Source organism: Rhipicephalus microplus, chromosome 5 (assembly GCF_043290135.1).
Source record: "Rhipicephalus microplus isolate Deutch F79 chromosome 5, USDA_Rmic, whole genome shotgun sequence".
NCBI classification, from domain to species: domain Eukaryota; kingdom Metazoa; phylum Arthropoda; class Arachnida; order Ixodida; family Ixodidae; genus Rhipicephalus; species Rhipicephalus microplus.
Window position 1 is genome coordinate 8,197,996 of NC_134704.1, and position 26,754 is coordinate 8,224,749.

Genomic DNA, 26,754 nt, shown 5'->3' on the forward strand with positions numbered 1-26,754 from the left:
AGGCATATTCAAGGATTGGCTGATCAAATTGGATCTCAAGTTTGCATTATCCAAAGGCAAGGTGTTGCTGCTTGTTGATCAGTGTACCGTATAAACCGGAATATAAGTGCGATTTTTTCAATAAAATAATGAGCTAAAGTCGCCCCTTGTCTTATATAGCGGTGTCTAGCCGAAAGTGCAACACTGTCTGGCAACATATGGCTTGCATGTGCTTGTGAAGCCAGACGCGGCCATATCCGCATCCAAATCCAACCGCAGTCTGTTTTTTTTTTTTTTTTTGTGATTTGCTTCTGATCTGTTTTGAGTTTTCGCTCCGCTTGACTTTGCACTGCATTTTTAGTGGCCTTTTTTTTTTGTTCATTGAATATGTCTAGCGGTGGGGGAGGCAGTACTCAGCTGCGTTTAAACTAGATGTTGTTAAGTTCGCAGAAGCGAACGGGAATATGGCTGCTCAGCGCCGCTTTGGTGTATCAGAAAAAAGCGGGCGCTATTGGAGGGCGCAGAAAGGGAAGCTACAGATGTGCAATTTTCAAAAAATGTCGTTTCGTGGACGAAGTGCCGTTCATCCGCAGATGGAGGATAAGCTAGCGGACTTTGTGCGGGAAGTTCGCGCGCGCTCGCTGCCAGTGACCGTGGATACCATTCGCAAGAAAGCCGTGGAACTCGATAGGGAAGCTGGACTCACGAGAGAAGAGTTTCGTGCACCGAACTCTTGGGTGCGTCGATTTATGCGACGCAAAGAATTATCTCTCTGGCGGCGCACATCCATCTGTCAAAAGTTGCCGGAGGAGTTCGAGGACAAGCTCATAAACTTTCAGCGCTTCGTAAACCGGCTTCGGGAGCAGAACGACTACATGATGGGGCACATTGGCAACGCCGATGAGACCCCCCGTGTGGTTTGACATGCCTTCGCCGACCACGATCACGCAGCGCAGCGCCAAGGACGTGAAGCTGCTGTCCACTGGCAACGAGCACTCGCGCTTCACCGTCATGCTGGCATGCACAGCAGATGGTAGAAAGCTTCCGCCTTCCGTCATTTTCAAATGCAAGACAATGCCGAAGGAAGTGTTCCCGCCCGGTGTTGTCGTTCGCGTCAACAAAAAGGGATACATGGACGAGGCCATGATGCTCGAATGGATACAAGTGGTGTGAAACCGTCGGCCAGGTGCACTGCTGCGTCTTCGCAGCATGCTGGTGTTGGACGCGTTTCGTGGCCACTTGATCGAAGCAGTGAAACGCGCATTCGACGACGAGAAAACGGACCTCGCAGTGATACCAGGTGGTATGACGTCACTCCTCCAGCCGCTCGACGTACTAAACAAGCCGTTCAAGGACCAAGTGCGGCTGGAATACCAAGAGTGGATGTCCGGCGACAACCCCAAGACACCGACGGGCCGCCTACAGAGGCCTCCGCTTGCGACTGTTTGTGGCTGGGTGCTTTCTGCCTGGCGCTCCTTGCCGGATTCCATGGTGGAAAATTCTATCAAGAAATGTTGCATCAGCAACTCGCTGGATGGCATTGCAGACGACGCACTGTGGGAGGCAGCCAGCGACAAACTCTCGTCTTCAGAAGACAGTGGTGCTTCGTCGGACGAATAGGAGCAGTTGCGATGGTGGTAGAGGGGAGCTCCGACGATCAGGATGCGGTGCACCAATTCGCGAATAAATGTGGTTCGGCAGTTTTGGGTTGTTTTTCTTTTTTTTCTTTTTCGGTAACCTGAACTTGGGGTTCGACCTATATTCCCGCTCGACCTATAGTCCGGTTTATACGGTAGTGCACACATGAACATGCCACCCTTGAGCGCCATCCGTGTCGCTTACTTGTCAGCGCACACATCAGTATTACAACCGATGGCCCAGGAGATTATGATGAATGTGAAAGTACTTTATCGGAAACCTCCTCTTGAGCGGATGCTGTTGTGTATGAACAATTCAACCTAATATGAGGTGAGCCTTCTCAGCGCTATACATATGCTTGCACAGGCATGGGGTCGTGTAAGGAAAAGACCATAGCCACTTTAGCTTAGTTACCAATGCTGCCGATAATGATTCGTCTTGTACAGCGGGGGAAGCAGACAAAAGTTAGATTGAAGGCGACAGTATCCTGCCAGCTCTCCGAGACGTCCCTTTCGAAAAATATGTTGCTCATGACAGTGCTGTAGAAACGTGCGTTTCGTTGACGGACGCCGAGATCGTCGAAATGGTTCAGCCCAGCGAGGATGGTCACAAAACTGAGGTGGACGACAATGACGTTGCAAGTGAGCCAAACTGCGAGCTGCTGATGTAGCCGCGAGCCTTGCCCTTCAAAGGTGTTTTTTGCTGCCGAGAGCAACGCCGGGGAAGGTTTGGGGCACAAATACAAGGACTTGCTTTATGCTGCAAGATTTAGCAGGCAAAAGCAAATGGCAATCAATGACTTTTTTTTTTAAACTGCTCTGAAGTAAGTATATTTTTCCTTTGTTTCGGTTAAATGGAATTCCGTTTGTTTGGAAGTTTTTGGCAGTCCCCGTGAACTTCGTATTAACAAGAGCCAACTGTACACTGTTTTCCCAATGTTGCATCAGGGTTTCAGGATAGGCAGTGACTTCTGCATGAAAGAACTGCCAAAACTCATTGTGCCAGGCAAATTGCCCCCATACTTGTGTAGGGGCCGCACTTTTTTGTTTCGAAATTATTGCTTGGTGCGGCCCTCACACGAATCACGCTGATGACAGCTCACCAAAAGTCTGTACCGTTTCCACAACAGTAGCAGAGTGTAAGAGTCACAAATGACTAGCCAAAAATGTTTTTATTAAGATGCCATTTCTGTCTTCGTTACCGGAAGCACTCGCCTCTGCGTTGGCATCCTCCCACAGATGATCACCCTCAGTGCTGCACATGCAGTTTGAAATTCCGGTTACTTTGAAGCTTTTGGCAACTACTTCAAATGACATAGCATGCCATGCACTCAAAATGCACTTACAAACTTGTTGGAGCGATGCCTGCTTCAGCCGTCTGGTTAGCGTCTTCTCATGATCGCCCCCAGCCATCCATTCCGAAGAGCAGCGGTGAAATTCCGCTTTAAATGGACGGTTAATGCACACGTCAAGCGGCTGCAACACACTTGTCAGTCCTCCAGGAATAACAGCCAAGTCTATACAAGTCGTGGCGAGTCTGTTCTTGACGCGGTCTGTCAAGTGGCCCCTAAAACTGTTCAGAACAAAGAAGGCTTTCCGCTGTAGCAGGCCTCCAGGTCTGTTTGCCTAGACGGTCTTCACCCAGTCCACGACAAGTTCCTCGCACATCCAACCCTTTTCTTGGGCATGCACAATAATGCCCCAAGGAGACTTCTCTTTCAGGAGAGCCTTCCTCTTGAACCCGACGTATGGCAGAAGTTTCCTGCAATCTGCCGTCACGCACGGCATCACAGTGCACCTTTGACGTTCTGCGCCGATCGTGCGCACAGCCACACTTTTCGCGTCTTTCAAGTCCACTGTAGTGCTCTCTGGTGCATCGAACCACACAAGAGTCTGGTGCGGGTTGCAAATTCGGAATAGGTCATAATCTTCTTCCCTTCGAAGACCATTCACGAAGCGATAAAATTTTAGTCACCTAACTTGTGTGCTCACTTGAAAGCCTTGGACAAATCCTTGTTCGGCGCAGATGGCAGATGAAGAACTGGTTGCGGTTCATAAACCGCATAGCCCATCCCCAACTTGCCTTGAATCGTCCTTGAGGGATTTCCATAAGGCCAGCAATGTCTAGAGCTTTCTTGCTTATCATGTCAGTCAATATGGCGTAGCCGTTCCTTCGAGTATTGATGACATATTTGAGAAGTTCCCCTACCAGTTCTGGATATTTGCACTATTTCCCGCGAAAGGCTTTTCGGCTACGATTGGTAGCAGCAAGGGCATCTTTCTGCTTCATCCAATAACGCAAGCGCTTCTCATCGTACTTGCGTCCAGCTTCACGCTTGCAGTGCCTCTTGGCGTATTCAATCGTTTGCCGTTTAAACCCTGCAGTGAACGACCTCAAATACCAGCCAATCGTAAGTCACCTGCACTGGTTCAAAGACAAGACACCAATTCAACGAAAACGTATTCACTCGATGCGAACGGTGAGCCACACAAAACAAAAATGGCACCGCCCCGTCCGCCACCCGGAGGTCCGTCACTGGCACAACGGCGAAAGTGGAAAAACTGGCAGCGTCATCTAGTCGCAATCAAACTAACTACACCTTTAAGGCGGGACTTTTAGCATTTTTTCCCCAAAATTTCTCTCTTCACGGTAGAGGTGCGGCCCTTACACGAGTATATACGGTAAATGCTAGAAAGCTACGAGTAGGCAAGATAACAATATTGGACTTACTTCACAGTAAAAGAAAAGTCCACAGCACGACCAGAGTTGATGGACATGTGGCAGAAAAGAGACTGCTTCACAGATGATGGGCAAATAATGTCTGGCAGGCGGCCTGCCAGGACTTGGTCCTTTGGGATGTCGGATGCCCAGTTAAGTTTGAGCTTGGAGACAAGACTGCTGGTCAGAGTTATGGGCTTCCCTATTTCATCACGCACCTCAAATCCTGCAGCCAACACAAAAAAAAAGAGATTAAGTTCACTACCATTAGTATGCATAATACAGACAACAACAAAGATATGTTCGCACCCAGTTGCCCTCCAACCTTTCATAAGTGGCTAATGGGTTTCCACTGATTGATGTAGCCAAAAATCTTTTGCAACAGCTCAAGGACTAGAAAAGTTCTTTGCTTGGGGGCAGGAATTGTCCATTTTGGAGCAGAAGAGACGCGCTTCGGAGCCGCTCTATAAATCTCATAGTCAATCTGATAGAATCGTTAAAGCCTATACCACATAGCACTTGCAAATGTGCGCCTGCGCACAATGTCAGCCACTGGAGATTATAAGGTGCTTCAATAAGCTACTCTTCCTCAGTAGAGCTGGTGTCTAAAAAAGGGCACACACTGCATCACGTAAAGCTGCCAGAAAAATACAAGCGCGTACACAAGCACACTGTGCATAGCAATGTGCATGATGAGCAATCATGCCCAGTCATTCATAGTTCTGTATTGGGCCCTCAACAACACTGGTCATCTCCAGAAAATTGTATTTCTCTGGCATGTCTTCCATCCTGGTCTTCCATTGGTCTTCCATCCTGAAAAAGCACGCTTGCTGAAGATTCGAGCTGTCCATGTTGGCAAAATCTGTTTACAGATCACTGGTCAGAAAGCTTTATTTTAAATACCAAAGTTTTATTATTCATAGGCACCCAAACCAAAGAAGTACTTCATGCCCATCTTTGCAATTGTTCAGGTAAGAATGAAAATTTTTATTAACAACATTATTGTAATAGATGCACAAGTATTTTACATTTTAAAGCCCCCTGAAACTGGAAATTATGGTTTTTCCACATCAGGCACTCGGGACAACAATTCTGAATGCATGAAAGGTTGAACATTGAGATCCTCAAAAAGTTTCCTTAAAGAAGTTCAGACCCAAGTACAGTAGAGACCACTTATAACGTAAGGTGTGGGAGTCACAAATATCCACACTATAAGTAGTATCGCACTGTAACCAAAACAACATTTTCCAAGGGCCACCATTGTGCAAAATGGTGTTGACCAAGCAGCATCGCGTGTTTAAGAATTGAAGCACGCAATGCATGGTGCTTATGACCTTTTAAATTTCCAAATGTTGAAAAAAACTGTAACGTCCAAAGACGCGTTGCCAACGAATTGAACACGAAAGGAGGGGAGGGGGAGGTCTCACAAGAGCATGTATCATTGCGGAAATCAGCCAACTGCTTATCAGACCCCCTCGATTATGCGCACTACACGAAATGTCGAATCACACCCGGAATTTCACGCTCTGCATGACGCCAATCGTTCCATTTCAAGGACGTGTTTTCGGTTTCAAGACGTCGCAATCGAATCGCAAACGAACGTTCGAGCTCTACACATGCCACCCTCGTTTAACAATAGGGAGTTTTAGTGCTGGGTACCCAAGCGGCTTGCGTACGCAGGACGTTGAGGCCGCGGTATTGCGCATGCGCGAAACCCCAAACAGATGCATCGCAAGATCGCTGGGGCGATGGGGCCATGCGTCCGCGCGGCCCACCTTAGCAAGAATTCACGGTATCCGCACTGCGGATACTCTAGCCGTCGAGTTAAAATAGGCCAAAATGCGAGCACTTATAGCGATTACATGGTTTCAGCCAGATTTCCAAAGCTAGAATGGCCTGGAACATCGAAACTAAAAAGCATATGCCAGCCCCCGACTAGCTGAATAGGTGGCGCCATCTAGCGCAGCCATAGTGAAACAGACAACCACAACTTTGTTATTGCAGAAACATTGTGCATTGTACATCTGGTGCAAAAACTGCGCAGCGACAATACTACAAATGAGTAACCTTTTTATTCATTTTCACCTCAAAAACATTACGTGTAAGCTAACATGTTTTATGACTGCGGTTGCACGAAGTGTCACAAGATGTAGACACTGTCGTTACAATAACCTTGTATTTCACTTTTTTGCGTATACCAGAATACCGTACACTATAAAAAAAAGTGTCCTGATCACTATGTATGTTTAATTTAACATTTTAAATCATAAAAAGACTTAAATAATACTTACGCGACAAGACGCTATGGCTCTGCGAGCGCGTGTGAACTTCGTGCGGCTTGCGTTTGCGTGCGTGCCACCGTGGCGCCAACTAAAAGGCATTCCGGTTTGGTTTGGGTTGGGCACGCAACGCCGCGCGCTTCCAAGCCCGTAAGGCCCCAAGAGAATGCGTACCCAGCACTAAAACTCCCTGATACGTATCCCTTCCCATCAAGTGCAGCCACGACAAAGAGTTTTGTTGATTCCGTAGCAAACCGCGACTTAGATTGCACAAGAATGTTACTGAAAAGCCTGCCGTTCGGTATGTTGTCGCGGCAAGTTTGTCCAAAACATGAAGATCCAGCGTTCAAAAGAAGGCATTCAGGCGATGAACCAAAAACAGCGTGTGTGATACAAAGTTGCATGCACGATCGGCAGATCAACAACGAAAACCCACCAGGCCTACGTTTGACTGCGCACTGGCAGCAAATGTGAGAGCTCACGTAACAAAGTCGTAAAAGGTTTCAAATTTACGGATGAGGTAGTGAATGCGATCTCTGTAGTAAGGCCGGTAACACCGAGGAAATCGTCAAGTGCAGACAAGGATAAGATCGCACGTGCCATGTTGAGCCGCATGCTGTCGAAGCCACACTCCTTTTCCTTACTTGGCGAGCCCCCGCAGCATGCCTCGGGTTTTTTTTTTTCTCTTTTTTTCTATTTTTTTCTTCCCACATTTGTTCGCTTCGCATCCCTTCAGCCCTCCATAAAGACTTCGTCATTAGCTCCCTAGCAGTGCACCTGGCATGTCTCCTTTCACGGGCACGATCGCTACCGCAATTGTCAAAAAACTTTCCGCCTACTGCATTACAGTAGACTACCAATAATTACAAGTTAGGTAATTTGAATTTTTGGTTAATTAGAAGTCAAGAAGTGGTCCCGTCAATTTTGCATGCATGCCTATGGAAAAAAATGCTCGACAATTGAAGTTAAAAGCCAGTAATGTTGGTTCATTCCAAGATATTTTTCAGTCAAGAGGCTCCAGACAACTGTAATTTTTTAATAAAATGGGAATTTTTCTTGTGCCATGACAGCTGTCCAATTGCGTTGTTGTCACCATTGCCACTGCTCGTAGCACCACGGCTCATGAAGTGGCCATCTTGCTTAGTCAACGCCGGGACATCGCATTGATCGCGTCAACTGACTAGGTATTTCATTGTGATGTGTCGAGTGCTTCAGCCGCACGCTGGGTTGAAGAACAGCATGAGTGGAAGCTAGCAGAAAAGAGTGCTCACACACACACACAGTGAAGAATGTGTGCATATGTGCATGTTCTGCTTCGTCCGCGTCCAGTTGCAATGTTCAAACATAGCATGATAAACCAACTAGCCCACCAACACACTGTGGGTTGATTCTGCTTTCAACAACTGATTTTGAGAGTTGCGGTGGCGACGTTTGATAATGACAACTCAAGGCCTCTACCCAACACTTGACCTAGCAACGAAAGTCAAAAGTCTTGAAAGAAGTGACCAGGAAGGTTCTGCTAAGCGAGACATTGCACGAAAGTATGATGTTAAGTCTAAGTTGCTCTGGAATTTCACCAAGTGCAAACAGGTGAACTCGACGATGATAGTCTTGGGGCCGCAGTAAGTGATGCCCATTTTAAAAATTCCTCGACGTGGACAGCAACATCAACAAATGCGATCCACTAACGAACAGATAAACTGTGTAAATAGCTCGGCTAGTAGACGACAACAAAGAAATGGACTGCCACTGAGGACTACCGATGTTGCTATTTTCTAGGACAACTGTCAGGCTTGAAACAATACAAGTGCATCTTGTGCATTTTGCTTAATTGCAAGTTCGTTTATTTCAAAGTTTTTGCAGTTCCCATCAACTTTGTATTAATGAGAGTCAACTGTATAACCGGTATTTTATCATGGGGAACTGCACAATAATCGGTATGCATATACAGTGAAATCTCGATATAACGAACTTCAGGGGGCTGCAGCAATTGTTCGTTATTTTGAAAGGTTGTTATAGTGAAAGCCCAAAAACTAACCATAAGTACTTATTTTTCACCGATTAAAACGACTTACCTTTAGAACGGTGAGTCCTTGAACTTGTTTTTCACGAGAAAAAACAAGTGGACAAGTGAACACTAAAAAATGCCCGTTTACTTAAAGAAGTCTGTGATTTATTTTATTTTATTTTATTTTATTGACGTGTGCAGCACGAACATTGCATTGCGAAGGCCACATTCCTGTGGCGCAATTTGGTGGTGTGATCCACTTTCTCACTTAGCGAAAACTGCTTCTGCTTTTTCGTCGCAAGCAGATGTTAACTCATTTAGTAGCATCGTAACGCGAACGCCGACTTGCTTTGCGGACGCGATAAGTAATCCCCGAAAAGAGATGAACATGACTGACAAGGCCTCCTAGAGCACATGTAGAAGTGACAAAGATAAGAAAAACCCAAAGCGTATGGCTGTCATCGCCTCTTCAGTACAGTGTGCCTCTTCCGAAGAAAAAAAGAGCTAAAAAAGAAAATTCCTCACGTTTCGTTTCCTGCTCCCTCGCTGTCTAAGGTTTTCTACACCCATGCTTCCTGCTCCACAACTCTCACTCTGCCTCGCCGAACTTGCCCTCCCGTGTTTCCCTCGCCCGTCGCCTAGGCACTTATAAACCTGCAGCGTCGCCGTTTCAACAAGAACAAAAAAATCATCCTTTCGTTTGTTTCTTTTTTTTTTCCTCTGCACCATTGCGCGTGTTCTGAGAAGCGAGGTGTCTGTTCGCTGTGTCGTCCGCTTGCGTACCACTCCGGTGGTCACTATGGATTTCAGAAAATGAGTTCGTTGTACTGAGGCATTGTTAATACACCTAATTTTCTCGCCTAATCTTTGCACTTGCATAATTCTCGCACCCCCCACATGGCCCAACAAAAATGCGATTTCTTTTTTTTTTCCTAGAGTACTTATTGCACCCTTGAAAACTGCCACAATAATGTTGTCTGCTCGTTCCAACCACTAATGATGATAGCAGCCGCTATCTGACGCCATCTCTTAAGAATCCAGCATACTACTATTGCAAGGAGATTCAATCCAATCCAAGCAGAGCTAAAGTGGCAAGTGCGCATTGCGGCGTATTTTGTATGTTGTGTAGGTAATCTTGTCACGTTATGGGGCGATACTGAAGCTACACGGCTGCTTTCCAGTTGAAAGTGATAGATCATGCACTAAACAACAGCAACAGGGCCGCCGATAGGCTTTTCAGAGTCTATGATATGAGTTTTGTGTTTGCTACTGGTGACAGCAGCTGAAAGCCACCAAGACGCGTTGGGCCTGCCGTGTGCCTAAAACTGGGATTGATGGTAAGCTTTATTTCTTCAGAAGAAAACTGAGGACGATCCTGTTAATTAGCCATGAGCCCAATACTGATGTCCTACACTTACCTTTTGGGGGCTCCTGTTGAGCGACGAACGCTACTGCTACGCCCGCAACACCCACAAGCTTTGCGTATGGTATTCTAATTCTCGACTATTTGCTTGTGCCTTTTGTGTCTCAAGTAAATCTTGCCTTGTGTTGAACCAGTGCTTTTATTGTTGAGGTAACTCTTAATTAGTTTTTCTCAAAGCTTGCTGTTAGTTGCTGGTGTGAGAATCCCGATTCGCGGCCACTTCGTTTTTTTTTTTTTTTCTGCTCTGTACGTTCTCTTGGAAAGTTTTCCCCGTGTGATTCTCGCACCCCCTAATTTTGCATCGAGAAAAAAAGTACGAGGATTAGATGAGTAAATACGGTAATGCAGAACTAAATTAGTGCTCGTTATTCTAAAAAGTTCGGTATTCTGAAGTAGGTAGTAGTGAAATAATTTTACATTAAAGCTATTAGCAGTTGGCAAGAGATTTTTTAAAAGCTTGTTAATTTGAAAAGTTCATTAATGTGGGGTCCGTTCAACTGAGATTTCACTGTACTTGGGGTTCTATAGGAGGGTGAATGGGAGTTGAAAAAGACGGACTGTAACCCGTTTTACACTATAAATTATGTACACTGTACTACAGTCAAACCTCGTTAGTGCATGCCCACCTTAAGCGTACTAACAGTTAAAACATAGTTGAGACTAATCCCCTATTGGGTATAATAGAGATTAATGCATTTGCGGAACGCTTAAGCTGTAGTGTTCCCCTCATGCCTACCGGTTAGTGCGTACTAACTGGGTGCCACGATAACATTTTGCGCCACAAAACTATCGCGTTGCTGAACTTGCAGATGCCACAATGTGCCGTCAAAGATTTTCCATCATGTTGATAAGTGAGAAGATCAGCTAATAAGTTACTCCGACTCTCGTGCAATCGCGGCGATGACACTGTGAGTAATCATCATGGAAAAAACGAAGGCGAGATGGCGACCACCAATACAGTCGAACCCCTTTATAAGAGACACTGATATAAAAGACAAATGGGTATAAGAGACACCAGTGTGCCTACAGTAAAATACGGACTTATAAGAAAATGCATGCAAGGTACCCTGCTTATAAAAGACATCTCATATAAAAGACAAAAATTGCTTCCCGGACCATGTCTCTTATAGAGGGGTTTAACTGTAAACGCACCGGTATGACTTATCCCCGACAACAAGCCTCATCACAGTAAGCGTCCCCGATTATCTACTCAAGCACGCGTGTGGCGTAGCGTCACTTTAGGCCTACTGCCTACTTTTAGTAGGCGACTACCTGAACGCACTTGGCTACCGATGGCTGCCACTTCATTGAGCGGGACCGTGTTCAAGCACGCACCGCTTTACAGAAATGCAAGCAGATTGCTGTCAGAGTGTTTGTTGTTGTAGGTAGCGGGCATCGGGATACCTTGCTGCATTATGCCAACACTCTCATTGTAAAGCAAGCGTAGCACTGTTGAAACCGTGTGTCACAAAACGAGCGCTCAAAAACGGGCGCGCCGCCAAATTTTCGCGACGAAGCGCCGAGGTCAACGATAAAAAAAAAAGAAAACAAGCATCCAAAGACTCCCCGGGTGCGCGTCCTTCTCCCCTCGGAAGCGTAGGTTCGCCGACGAAACCTCCTCGCATAGGCGGCCGAGCAAGCCCTAGAAAATTCTCGATGGAAAGGGAAGTGGTGATGCCGGGTTGAGTCATCCATCGCGGACGGCCTTCGAACCGCCTCGCCCTCTCCCCAACCTTCGCTGCGTATCGCCCCGATGAAATGATGAGAACTTTCTGGAATCTTGCGCGGAAGGTATTTAATCGAGCAGCCGAGACGGGAGATCAGGAGAAGACTGAAGTTAGCGCCAGAGCGCGTAGGGTATTCCGCCGTGTAGTCGGCGAAGGATTTGTCCGTAGTGACAAAGCAGGAGAAGAAGAGGATTTCCACCTGAGGGGTGAAGGCTCGAGCTACAGGCAAGAGCGTGTGTCTACCGCTATCGAGCGAAGACGCGTGGCAACAGCTGCGTGTGTGAAGCCGACGTGTTTCGGGCGAAGAAGGTTGAAGCTTGGAGAGTGGCCAAGTGAAGACGCGAGGTTTCCTAGAAGAGAAACTTTGGGGGCAACGGAACGACAACAACGCTGGACTTTGAGTGAGTGATTCTCGGAAGAGTATCATCCAGACTTTTGTTCCAAGAACTTTGGACTGAATAGGTTTTCTATCCCTTTAGTCTTTAAGCATCTTGGTTGTTCAATGCATGCGACTGCATTGTAGCACGTATTGTTTTCTGTGTCCGTTGTTTCGAGTGTGGCTGATTGTACTGTGTAGTATGTTGTTTGATTGGTGACATATTGTACTCAACTATTGTGGAGTGTGAATACTTGTTTATTGTTTTTGATCTGCCATTAGTCAGAATATAATTTTGTTTAGGTTATCAACTCTCGGCTCTGACTTGTTCTTTGGGCCACAGCCGGCGTCCGCTGGCGCGCCAAAAAGGACCACTTCTAAATTGTCCACGCTTTCGTGGTGCGGTTCGGGGGGCCGATACTTCGGCCCTTGGAATTAGCCCGGCGATCGCCTCCCGAATTAACGGGACCTGTGACACCGTGCTGCATGCTTTTATTCAGTGACAGCCCAAACGCGGCTTCCATATGTTGCCACAACTTTTAAGGCATCTCTGAAAGCACACTGCTGGCTGAAAGCTCTTTGACGTTGCGTCAACCCAGCAGGCTACTCACCACATCTGTGCATGGCTTTAAGGGGAGACGCGGGTCGAAAAGTCGCGTTTTTTTTCCAAATTTCACCTTTTCTGTTTTTTGTTGCTTTATCATCTTTATACATTATATTTTGACATCTGAAAATATCACAGCGAAATAAGCATCAGAAGTCAGTGAAAAACGCGTCTGAGTGAGCGGCAGTGACGCGCGGCATCACGAAATTTACACAAAACGGGCTGCTGTTCGCGTGCTCGCGGGGCCGCGAAGAGAGCTGTCCGCCATATTGCGGCCGCTGGCTCGTGTAGAGTTGTCCTTACTCTCCACGATCCCGGTTCTTGAAGTCTCGTACGTTCACGAAAAATCTAAAAAAAAAGCAACAAAAACAGTCTTTTCCCGCCGTTTCAAACCGCGCGCCACTAACGCAGGGAAGCCATTGGCTGACAGCACCCGTGTTTTCTTGCCGTAGTTCGCTTCACTGTTTTCCGGAGTTATTTTTCGCTGTTTTCGTGCGATGGCAAGCCCGAAAAAGGCCGTTGCCGACCATCGGAAATACAGAAGTAAGAACAAGTTCAGAGGGAAGCGGCGGAGGACGTACAAGAAAGCCACCGCCAACGAAAATGTCCGCGACGGGCCAGCGGCCGGTAGGCCTAACATCGACCACGGCAACGTCGACCATGGCAACTGCGACGACGAGATCAACGCTGCAGTGAATTTTGTGAGTGCATCGCAGAAAAAGATCGCGTTATTCGAAAACGACGTCAGGCCGAATGCCGATCGTGCCGAAAGCGTAGTGCTGTGCGAGTTGGGTGCATTGACGGCCGTCGTCGCAGGCGCGGCATGCCCCGTTTGTCACGAGAGTAAACTCGCAGTTCGGGCACCGAATAAAAAGCGGAAAGGCCTTTCGGCGTTTCTGGAGCTACACTGCGAGAATGCGGAGTGCTCGGAGAGCATCCTTTCGTCCGCGTACTCGTCGAAGCGGGTCGCGTCAGATGGCGGCCGCGGTGCAAGCAGAAGCTACGACAGCGGGAGTTCGCGTGACGCCTTTGCCGTGAACCTGAAAGTGGTGCTTGCAGCGCGTGCCGTCGGTATCGGGCATGAGCAACTTTCACGATTTTGTGCAGTAGTTGGATTGCCAAACCCTATGCACCATAAGACCTTCCATGCTATCGGCAAAAAGATTCACAGTGCGGCAGTGAAGGCTGTCTGTGAAAACATGCAAAGGGCACGCAGCGTCACCAAAGAGGTGGCTGGTAACAGTGACGTGCCAGTCATGTTTGACGGCACATGGCAAAAAAGAGGCCACAAAAGCCACAATGGTGTGGGAACTGTAGTGTCCTTGGACACTGGTTTGTGCCTGGACTATGAAGTGCTTTCCAACTTCTGCCTGGCGTGCAGTTTGCATAACGACATGGGAGGCGATGAAGAAACATGGCAGGCGTTTCATCATCCCGTTTGTGAGAAGAATTGCGACTGTTCTTCGCATGCCATGGAGGCCGAAGCTGCAGTGCGCATTTGGCAGAGGACTGTGGACTATGAGACACCCCTGCGGTTCACCATCTTCCTAAGCGATGGAGACAGCAAGGCCTACAACGGGGTCTGTGATGCCAACGTGTACCCTGACACTCCAATTGAAAAAGAGGAGTGCACCAACCACGTAGCGAAACGTCTGGGCACCGGCCTGCGGAAGCTGCCAACGCCACTTCCACGAGGGGAGAAGCTGAAGGAGACCACCATCCAGAAGCTTCAAACTTACTTTCAGGTGGCCATTGTGAACAATCGGGGAAATGTCCACAAGATGTACACTGCCATATGGGCCTCATGTTTGCACTCGTGCTCAACAGACGGTGCTGGAAGTCACAAGTTCTGTCCTGCAGGCCCAGACTCGTGGTGCAAGCACCGACGTGCTGAGGCGCAGGGCCAGCCTGCACCGTGCCACACCCCCCTCCTGACCAAGGCCCAGGGTTTGGCAGTCCTCCCAATCTACAAGCGTCTCACAGATGCGAAGCTGCTTGCCCGGTGCCTCCACGGCAAGACACAGAACGCGGCCGAGTCCCTGAACAGCAAAATATGGCTGCTGTGTCCAAAGACCCGGTTTGCTTCCCGGACTGCTGTGGAAACAGCCACAGCCATTGCAGTCCTGTGGTTCAACCGGGGCCACGCGAGCTTTGAAAAGGTGCTGGAAGAGCTTGGGGTGCTTCCTTCGGAGGCCCTGGTTACCCTCAGCGACCGCCGAGACAGCATGCGCATGCACAAGATGAATGTGCGTCAGACCGCTGAGGCGAGGGCACACCGTCGCAGTGCAGCCAAGAGGGCCCGGGTGGAAGAGTCCTGCCGCACCAGCCGGGAAGGGAAAACCTACGGTGCTGGAGAGTTTTAGACAACTGATATTCCCTCTGGACATGTGTGTATGTGTTCAGCACAAGTTTCGTGCTACTGCGTTTTTCATTTTTGTAAATACAGACTTTCAAACTTTCAAACGCGTTTTTCTCATTTCGCAATTTTGGCCAATTTGCATTTTTTGCGGGAAGTGTTTCGGGCACTTAGAATGGTCATACGACGACGAAATTTGGCACACACATTGAGGAGAGTGCGTAGGGTGCCGATATCTACTTGAATCAGCACAACCTATCAGCTGTAAATATCTATTAATAAATTTAATGGTGGTCGAGTGGAAAAAAAAGGGTAGTTTGCTACACAGATGTTTTTTTCATAGTTTCAAAGTTGGAGCACAATTTCTAGCTAGATATCGGCACTCTATGGCTAATAGGGAGCAAAAGGAGCCATTGAACAACTCTCTGCATGAACATTTAGTATGCGCGAAAGTTCCCGGAAAACTTATCAAGTTTCACCATTACTTGAAACACAACTCCCAAACTATTGCACTTATGTAAAAACTGATTACAGATTTGGAATCAGGAGGAAAAACTGCATCAGTGGTCCAATTTCTGAAGCTCTAAGTTGAATAACAAAAAAAAAGTGCTTTCGAGGAGCGTCTCCCCTTAAGCAGAGAGGGCATACGCTACAGCTGCATGTGTGCACCGAGTGTGCGAAGCGCTGCTCGCAACTAGTCATGCAGTAGAATTCTTGGCTCTCTGTAACCTTACCGCGCTTAGAAAGTAAAAACTGCATCAGTTTTCGCTTAGAAGCAGACCCCGGAACAACTATCACGGACAGCCGGTTATGTCCGTTCTGTCACTGTACCACGCCGCATATTCCATAGCTCGCAATAGTTTCGAAATGCTCACCGGCGTCGCCACCGCGTGCTATCGGGCGGTTGTGTGACAGTTTGAAACTTTCTTGCACTTTGACAAAAAGAAAGAAATGGCTTCGCGGTGGGCACTTCAGGCAATGTATCCCGAGTTTATTCCTTTGTTGGCGGTGATGGCACATGTCAGGAGATGCAAATTTGTAGCTGGTGGTTAATGCGTAGTGCCCTATGTCGCCATCCCCGGCAGGTATGTAATAACGGGGTTTCACTGTATGACCAAGTTTTCTGAGAAGCTGATTTTGGCATGGGTACTTTTACACAAAGAATATGAAAGCAGCACTTACTGAGCCCCGTGAGTGTCTCCCCTGCCACCCACGGAAGGTCTCGGCCATTTTCTATTTCCATTTCCTTCCCATCTTCTCCAGTGCAAGAAAGGCGCAGAGCAGCTGCCTGGTGACTGGGCAGCAGTGTCAGCACTCTCTCCACATGTGCTATGTTCTTATAGTTCTGTAAAAAATTTAAACATGAACAACAATGTGAATAGCTGGGCCAGTTAGCACATGATGCAAGATAAAAACTAGCAGTAAACGCAGCAGACAAAGAAGCAGAAAGCACCAGGATGACCTACTGCTTCCTTCTTTGTCCTTTAGGTTTAAAGCTGATTTTCATCCCGATTCAAACAAGTATGCTGCGAGACAGCACCGCAGCCCAATATGCATGCAGGGACTTTGAAAGACTAACTCTAAAACACACATGTGCAAACACCCAAGTAGAAATGCTGATATAATGAAACAAGCTGGATATAAGACGTTGCTTTGGGCAGTCATAAAGTTGAAGTGTCTTAGTTTTCAACAAAATACCATATACCGTCTACGCTCATAACAACAGACCCGGGTAACACAGGCTTTCGGATACTATGGACTATTATTCAGCCTAAGTTTGGTCTGTGAATTAAATTAGTGGAGCGAAATTCCCTTTTAAGAAATCGTAATATAACGAACTATCAGCTACAGTGGAAGAAATCGATGACATTTTTTGTCGAAATTCGGTGCATAAAGTGTACTTTTGCTGCACTGACACAAGCTAACAACAGGCTTGACCAGGCAAGATCATCCCACTACAGCCGCAGTATTAAGGGGGGACGTGGCAATGGGAATTGTAAATTTGGTCAAAATGTTCAGTTTTTCAATTAAATTTTTTCTGTAATACTGAGACCATGTTTTACATCGTAGTGTGAGTTTAGATCAAAATTAGCAGTACAAGTTGCATACCTGCCAAGTTCAAAGATTCTGAATCTGGGAGATTTCCACTAGGAGGGGGGTGGGTGCGCTGAATCATTTGCTTCTATATTTTTTTGCTCGAAAAAAAAAAAACTAGGACAAACAAAACACATGAGCGGGTGGGGGGGGAGGGTGTCAATCTCAAGTGCCAACATCAGTTTTGGGGTCTCATAGTCGTTTGGAGTGGCCGAACACACGAGGGTACTGCTTCCCACTAAGGTGAGAGTCTCAAAGTATGAACAGAACTAACAGATCAACAGAACTATTTCCGTCAACACGTGAACAAATGGGGCGTTTTTCACTGTTTTTTTCACTTTTCAGCATCATTCACTGTATATGTATACATATCTATACGTATGAATACTCAAGAAAGAAAAAAGCCACCCTCGCTTGGCGTCCAGCTTGTCGTGAAACGGCAGTGCTGCCAACCTGCAGAGCCACTTTTTCCCTTTCTCGGGTGAAAAATTTCCCTTGATATTCCTGGATTTTTCAGGAGAGCGGTTTATTGAAGACTAATGTGTTTGTGCTGTGAAAAACAATTTCAAAGTTCACTTTTATGATATTGCCACGTTCCATTTCCCAAGTTTTGTTATCGTCCCAAAACACTACACGATTCTCAGCGCAAACCGCGCCTGCAGTTTTCGAGAAGCTTCTGGACTGTAGTCGATCATTTCGATAAGATCACGCCCACTCTGCGAACAATACAGATTATTCTGGAACCTACGCCACCGCCAGCAATAACGCTAGAACATTCGACGGCAAGAGTATAAATGCCGACGCGTTTCGCCGCTTGTCAGTTGTTGATCGAAGGCTGACGCTCCGTTCGCCGCTATCAGTCCAAGACTGCTATCTGTGCAAGACTGCTGCTGTAATTGGACTTTCCGTTTACCGGGCACAGGTTCGCTCAAATAAACAGTTGAATCCCAACACGAAGTCTCCTGTCTCGGCCAAGTCACGACCCCGTGACAATATGATTAAATTCTTCCACCACGCTGACTCCGACATGTCCGAGGAGAAGAAGGTCCGTCTACTTATGCGAGGAGTAAAGCAGGAACTCTTCACCGGGCTGATCATACACCCGCCGAAGACGGTCACCGAATTCAATTCAGAAGCATCTAAGATAGAGAAGACGCTCGAGATGCGCACGCGGCAATATAACCGTAGCTTCTCATCTACAAGCTACGCCGGCATTCAAGCGCTAGGAACCACTGACTTGCGTGAGACGATCTGAGCGATCGTGCAAGAGGAGCTGCGAAAATTACTTCCTTCAGCGCAGCCTCACGTGGAATCCATCGCAGACGTCCTACGCCAGGAGATCCAGCAGTCGCTGGGCGTTCCTCAGCCTCAAGAGCCGCAGCTGCAAGTCATGAGCTATGCTGCTGCAGCACGCTGCCACGCCCCTCCTCCACGGGCACGCCAAAACGCCGCCCCATCGCACTTCCGTCGCCAGACGCCACCGCTGCCACCACCCTCACCGACGACCTACCGTTCGCCAGCGGGCCAGCGCAGTGGGCCGAGGAAAACCAACGTTTGGCGCACCCCTGACCACCGCCCACTGTGCTACCACTACGGCGAGGCCGGGCACACTTACCGCCGTTGCCAGTACCGACAGATGGGAAATTGAACGTGGCAATATCTTCCGTGAATAGCACCAGGTTCCTCACCACTTTCGCAAGTGTGGTGCGCAAGGAGAAGGCCGCAGCTCTCCTCAAAACCCGCAAGCAGATGCCAAATGGAACGTGGCATTGTGTAGTGTTTTGGGACGATAACAAAACTTGGGAAATAGAACGTGGCAATATAATGATGCATACGTTTGAAAATATTCACTAAATCCACCGTGCTGAAGGTGAAAAATTCGCTGTTCATCTCTCGCAACCTGCTGAATGGTTGCGAAAATATTCGTTTCAAATATATGCATTCTTCAGCTAGCCTCTTTTTTTTTTCCAACATTTTTTTTTTCAAGAGAAGTATTTTGGTTTGGGCTAGCTGGTTCATAGTACACACTTAGAAAGGGCAGCGCAAAGACACAGGGAAAAGAAAGACAGTAGAGACAAACGGCAGGTGTGCATATTTTCAGCTGTTCATATAAACGCATACATGCATGCAGCCTATTGCTCTGGCCGCGCTTTTCACAGAACCCTAGGTGACCTTGGAGGAGCCACATGGTTCCACGGAGAAGCTCACTAGCAAATTGACAGCATTCGCAAAGAAGGGAAACCGATAAAAGGACAACAAACGAAAGAAAGAATAACGCCGCAGGTGAAAGGCGAGAAAATGGGAGGTTGGTGTAACGGAAAGCACATACTTGCCAGGTTCAGGAAAGACGATTTTTTTTTTCCTGTTCGAGCCGGAATTTAGGCAATAGAAGTCGAACATGGACGGCACAGAATTAACCGCAATGAAATGAGGGAGAGAAAAGCACTGACACAGCGTTGGGGGCGAGAACGGCCCTATCGCCCCCTTGCACCCCTGGGAATCACTACTGGGCATGACACAGCACCTTTGGGTGAGGGTAGAGGGGGTGTGAAGGAAAAAAGGTGGGAAAAGGAACAATAAAGAGGTTTTGGGTGGGGAGTCTCTCCGTCAATTTGCTTGTTCACATGGAAGCGAGAAATTTCCCTAGATGCTGATGAATTTGCCTTTTTCCCTAAGTACCACCAAACTTCTCTAGATATAAAGAAATTTCCCTAGAGTTGGCATCACTGCGATGCGCCGACGCGCGCTTATCCCATACTTTGCCTAGCGGGCTTATCTTTTGATGGGAAGAATTGTGTGCCTACGGTTTTCACTGGAACAATAACGTTAGTTGACGTGCTCACAAAGGTCACTTCGGTCTCTGCACAGGCTCTGTTTGCAAAAAGAGTGCGCTTTTCATACACGTTTTTTGGCACTGAAGGAAAAGTTACAGAGGTGGAGCTTCTCCCCATGAAGCACTACGTGAAGTAATCCATTTTGGCGCATGTTTTGCAATGCTGTGGAAAGTGACGAGGAGCACCATCAGCGTTTCATGTAGACCCAGACGCCGCTTAGCGTTTGAGGTGTACGTAAAAAGGCGGAACTTTTTCACATGTTCACGAATGCAGTGAATATTCGCATTAAAAGAAATACGAATATCTTACAAATGTGAGCTGCGTGCTGTCTCAAATAGCTCCTTGTAGAAAATAAAGAAGGAACATTTATATTTCACATTGAAAATACGTGTGCTACTCTGAGATGTACGTGATTTGGCTCCGTAGCTTTCCCTCCAGGGCCAAGAAAAGTTGTTGCCGGGTAACTCATCTGTACCCGTGATTACGTATTGTGGATCGTTTTTGTATAAACAGCGCGTAAGGTGTCTAGTGGTAAACGTTGTTAGTTCGCATTCGTCCTGTGTGTATCATTTGTGCATGAGCAGCACGCTGTAAGTTTTGATCTGCTTGCCGTTCTCAACATGACACTTCAAGTTGTTGCTGTCGCATTGATTGCTTCGCCCATGCAGCGAAACTGTGACTATTTTTTTACGTATATTCGGCCTTTAATCAACCGCTGCGTGCCCTCGGAGCTCGTAGATCACTATCGCTTGATCGATTGATTGATTGATTGATTGATTTGTGGGGTTTAACGTCCCAAAACCACCATATTATTATGAGAGACGCCGTAGTGGAGGGCTCCGGAAATTTTGACCACCTTGGGTTCTTTAACGTACACCCAAATATGAGCACACGGGCCTATGACAATTCCGCCTCCATCAGAAATGCAGCCGCGGCAGCCGAGATTTGAACCCGCAACCTGCGAGTCAGCAGCGTAGATCACTATCGCGTCGCCTGCGACCGGCGCACGCACTGTAAAAGACAGTGCGTGCGCCGTTCGCACGCGTACTTCCAAAGCTTCGAGTATGCTGCTCTCGGCCTTCATTCGAAGATTTCTGTACTAAAGTTCATATAAACCGCCGAGATTAAGAAATGTGTTTGGTACATTCGAATTTAAGCTCTATGGACATAGTGGAATTTGGCTGGGGATTTTCACAAATTTGTATTTCACACCACTGAGCTTCAACAGTACATTTAAATGAACGCCTCTTATATAATACAAAGGGGTAGGTCCGAAAAGCCTGGAGCAGACTGAGCTGCTTTTTTTGTCAATGTGGCCAGATCATGCACAGAAATTTCGATTTCCAGGAGATTTTAATGACAACCGTACAAACGGAAGAAATGGTCAAAATCCGGGAGTCCTTCGGTCAACCCGGGAGACTCATAGTAGTAACGTAGTTAGCCATGGCAACCAAGGTTCTGAGAGTAAGATGTTATCGTGCTTCAAGCAGGTGAGTTCTACTGTCAAATTAGTGTACTATTGGGAGATGGGCCTTGGTGTTGCCCAGCTCAGAACTCTTAGACCAACAGCGCCCGCATAGACGATACCATTTGATCAGGTATACCTTTCTGTCCACACAAACATTGGATCTATTCTAAGCCCAGGGATGGAACCGGGTACATGAGTTTGAAAGCAGTCCAGAGAGCAGGCAAAAGTGCTTTTTGTAGCAGGCTTGGAAAGCCATAAACATGTTTTGGAGCAGCCGTAAGGGCCTTTCCGGGCAAGTTTAGAGCAGTGAGAACATTCAAAACAGATTTGACCCCTTTCAAATCACTTCTGAAGCTCCATTTGATCAATGCTGCATTTTTTTAACACTCAGCTGAGTTTTGCAATAGAAATTATATCGACACTTCTGAGGGGTTTTCGCCATTACTGTCATGTCCCGTATCAATTCTAAATTGATAACATACTCCGGCACATCTTATGTTCCATCCCCGGGTAAAAACGCGAGTGGGCGACGAACCCGGCTGAAGCAGAGGCCAAAAGATTAAGCCCGTCTACGACCCACGAAGGGCGCATGTGATAACATCCAATACCCTCACCCAGGACTGCTGTAGTCAAAGCAGAGAGAAAGCACCCCACCAGTCTTGGAAGAGCATAAAAAAAAAAGAGTGCGGGGTACGGCAGGTGTCGCTTGTGCAATAACTATAAGCTTCTCTTCTAAGGGCATGGTTGCGATCGCTGGCGCGCACACTCTTATCGCAAAGAGAATGGGCAAAAAGTGTTGCTCTCTTTGAAGTGGTCGCATTATCGTACACTATCATTTTGACCAGTTACTTGAGAACGCATTCATATACGTTAGCTGCAGCCTACTTCACATAACCTTACAATTCGCTGCTATCGCATTCACTGCTTCACACTTGCAGTGCAATTGCGGCTTTTTTATTTTTGTACAGCCACCCTTTTTTTTTCTTAATCAGAACGTGCCAGTGTTAAACGCTGAGTCGATAAACGCAAAGCACAGCGGCCAAATTAATGAGAATATGTGCATATGCCTGATGAGCAGTCAGCATACCTGCCAAGTTCAAGGAGTCTGAATCCGGGAGATTTCAGCAATGGGGGAGGGGGGGGGGCACGCGGCACAAAAAAAAAAACAAGGACAAACAAGAAAACATCCTGAACCTGAAAAACAAAAGGCAGTGGGAGGGCGGTCTCAATTTCAAGCGCAAACATCAGCGTTGCGGCCTTATAGTGGCTAGGAGTGGCTGAACACACGAGGGTAGAGTTTTGCACTAAGGTGAGAGTCTCAAACGATCAACACAACTAGCAGAATCTATTTCAGTCAAAACAACTCGCGTGCGTCTTCCTGAGAAACAGGTGAATGGACGGGATGGCGCAGCTTGCTGCCGCAAAAGTGTGGGTCAAAGCTTTGCTCACTACTACATCCTTTTGACAGGAACGCCAAAACGCGTCCGGCCCCTTTTTATTGCGATAGCGATTACCATATGGACAGTCCAGGCTGCTTTTTTTTTCCTTTGCCACCGTCGCCGTTCTTCACAATATATGCATACGTATCTATATATATTGTCACGATGAGTCACAAGTACTGGGGGATTTATTAAACCACCAGGTAGCTAGCACTAGGACGATGCGTCAGTCGTCGCTGGCTCTCGAGCAAAGAAGAAAGCGATCTTCTTTTTTCCTCCAGATTTAGAGCCGCTCTTGCTGTCAACCCACTACGTGCTGGCGGCATTATCCCCCCTTCCGAAAAGAAAAAAAAAAACAAGTACCAAAAAGAGGAAAGGAAAGTACATAGCGGCACCGCGATGCTACTACATAAGCACGTGAAAAAAAAATGGAAATTCGGATGAAGTGAAAGTAAAAACTGAAGAGCGTGCGAACATAGGAAACGTCAATAAACGAGAAAGTAAGTTCACAAAATAAACAAAAAAAAACACAAAGAACGCTGTACGGTAAAGGAAAAGTTACGAACAACGCGCAATAAATGGCTTCATGCGCAACACATGAACGACGTCCGGCCTCAGCCGTGTCCTGCTCCGTGCATGGGGTGTTGAGTCCGGAACCACTTCGTAGTTCACGTCACTGACGCGGCGTAACACTTTATATGGGCCAAAGTACACTTTATATGGGCCAAAGTACCGGCTCAGCAACTTTTCACTAAAGCCACGGCGGCGGACGGGCGTCCACACCCAAACTTGATCTCCGGGGCGGTAAAACACTTCTCTGTGGCGGGTATTATAGCGTCGTGCGTCTGCCTGCTGTTGCTGGCCGATGTGCAGTCGCGCGAGCTGCCGGGCTTCCTCATCACGCTCTGCGAATTCTTCGGCGTCTCTTGCCAACTCGTCTTCGTCCTGACACGGTAGCATTGAGTCTAGCAAGGTCTGCACTTCCCGGCCGTAGAGAAGCCGAAATGGCGTGAATCGCGTGGTCTCTTGAACGGCGGTATTATATGCGAAGGTCACGTAAGGCAAGATCCGGTCCCATGTTTTGTGCTGTACGTCGATGTACATTGAGATCATGTCTGCGAGGGTCTTATTCAGTCGTTCAGTAAGTCCATTGGTTTGCGGGTGGTACGCAGTTGTCCTTCGGTGTCTGGTGTTGCTCAGTTTGAAAACTTCGTCCGTAAGCTGCGCCGTGAATGCCGTCCCTCTGTCCGTTATTACACTGGAAGAAGCACCGTGTCGTAAAACGATGTGGCGCATAAAAAATTGTGCTACCTCAGAAGCCGTGGCTCGTGGGATCGCCTGGGTTTCAGCGTAGCGTGTCAAATAGTCGGTCGCGACGATCACCCATTTGTTGCTGTCCGCAGACATAGGAAATGGCCCGAGAATGTCCATGCCGACTTGGTCGAACGGCGTGCAGGGTGCTTCAATGGGCTGAAGCAAACCAGCTGGCTTACCAGATGGTTGCTTTCGGCGCTGACATTCCCGACAGCTCTTTACGTACTTTTTTACGCTTGCTGAAAGTCCTGGCCAATAGTACCTCTCGCTCACTCTGGCAAGTGTCCTTGAGTAGCCCAGATGACCCGATGTGGGTTCGTCATGGCAAGCGAAGAGGACGTCGTCTCGCATGTCTCGAGGAACCACCAGGAGGTAAGCACGATTGTTCGAACGAGCGTTCTTCTTGTACAGCACACCGTCTCGTAGGCAGAACGACGTCAACGAGCGGGATAAATGACGTGGTATGATTGTGCCCTGGCCCTCTAAATGATCAATAATTGGACGAATATCTGCATCATCTCGCTGTCGTTTGCTCAAATCTGATGCACTAACGGCGCCCAGAAAGCCTTCGTCTTCCTCTGCTTCCTGACTGACAACATGAAGGGGTGCGCGTGACAGTGTGTCAGCGTCTTCATGCTTACGGCCGGACTTATGGACGATGGTGACATCAAATTCCTGCAGCCGCAAACTCCACCGTGCTAGCCGACCTGAAGGGTCGCGCAGGCTTGCCAACCAACAGAGCGCGTGATGGTCCGTCACTATCTTGAAGGGACGACCATAAAGGTACGGGCGAAACTTGGTGATTGCCCACACGACTGCGAGGCACTCTTTCTCCGTAGTGGAATAATTCGCCTCGGCACGGGATGGAGAGCGGCTGGCGTAGGCTATCACTCTTTCGATGTCCTCTTGACGCTGAACGAGCACTGCACCGAGCCTAATGTTACTAGCATCAATATGGACCTCCGTGTCAGCATCATCGTCGAAATGAGCGAGAACGGGCGCTGATTGCATGCGCTGTCGCAGCTCATCAAAAGCTGCTTGTTGCTCGTTTTCCCAGACAAACAACGTGTCGTCCCTCGTGAGACGAGTCAGAGGTTCTGCTATCTGTGAAAAGCCATGAATGAATCGGCGATAGTAGGCGCACAAACCAAGGAAGCGCCGGACGGCTTTCTTATCGACAGGAGCTGGTAATTCGGCAACAGCGGCAAGCTTGCCCGGATCGGGACAGATTCCTTCGGCGCTAACTACATGTCCAAGAAATTTTAGTTCTTTATAGCCGAAGTGGCACTTCTGTGGCTTTAGTGTGAGGTCCGCCGATCGGATAGCCTCCAGCACGCTGCGCAGGCGGTGAAGGTGCTGCTCAAACGTGGTAGAGAAGACCACCACATCATCAAGGTAGACAAGACAAGTCTGCCACTTGAGCCCTGTGAGGACAGTGTCCATCATTCGCTGGAAAGTTGCCGGTGCTGAACACAAGCCAAAAGGGAGCACTCGAAATTGGTATAGGCCGTCTGGAGTCACAAAGGCTGTTTTCTTCAGTCGTGGCTGGCTCTCGAGCAAAGAAGAAGGCGATCTTTTTTCCTCCAGATTTAGAGCCGCTCTTGCTGTCAACCCACTACGTGCTGGCGGCAATATGAACACACAAACAAAGAAACCTAGGAAACGACGTTATGCGAAGCATGCAGACGGAAAGTGACCGTGTTTTAATTTTTTTGTTGAGTGACATGTCATGAAATGATGCTAAGTATATGTACAGATGTTGCACACACAGACACATGATGAATAGCTGTAGATGTTTATACAACAAGTTGTTTGCACTTGTGCAACGATGCCAACTGGTACATGCGTATTAGCAATACGAGTAGCTGATATGAAGCGCTGATGCTCTTGAGGAAGCTGGCCCTGGACACTGCTACAAAAATCAACTTCAGTGCATGACAACTAAAATTGGCGTTGACTTTCGCGACGGTTGTATCAAAGGAGTACATATGTAATGTTTACAAGATTTGGTAGGCAGCACTGCCACCACTAACTGCGACTTTTTTTCTTACGTATTTACTGCCTTTGACCTACCACTGTGTGCCCTCAGAGCTTGGAGATTGCAATCACGTTTCCGCGACCGCGGTTGCGGCAAACGGGTGTTTATTTTGCAATCCCGAAGCGCTTGGCTGCGCACGCGCCTTAAAAATTAAGTCATGTTATGCCATCTACGATATAATCTGCCACCGTTTTGTGTGCAGAGTTTGCCGAAAGCAGCGTTGCTTTGACTGGTTGAGCGCACACTTTCGGGGTTCTGTCAGTTACGCCGTCGCCATACATGATCGTGTCAAGAGCGACCGCGGTTTCGTCCACAGCGGTTGTAGCAAGGACAATCACACGCACTGTAGAAGACAGTGCTTGCGCCGGTCGCACGCGTACTTCCGAAGCTCCGAGTACGCTGCTCTCGGTCTTCGTTCGACGGTTTCCGTACTAAATTTTGTATCACCCGCCTCGATTC

At 47.7% G+C, this 26,754-nt stretch overlaps 1 protein-coding gene across 1 annotated transcript in view; it reads right to left on the reverse strand.

Annotated features, from left to right (window-relative positions):
• Positions 1–26,754, reverse strand: part of LOC119175053 (structural maintenance of chromosomes flexible hinge domain-containing protein 1) — a 274,681-nt gene that overhangs the window by 115,867 nt on the left and 132,060 nt on the right. The window contains exons 26-27 of the mRNA XM_037426232.2: positions 16,291–16,453; positions 4,348–4,561 (exon numbers count right to left, since the gene is read on the reverse strand). Of these exons, the coding sequence (XP_037282129.2) occupies positions 4,348–4,561; positions 16,291–16,453 (377 nt within the window). The remainder of the gene's footprint in view (positions 1–4,347; positions 4,562–16,290; positions 16,454–26,754) is intronic.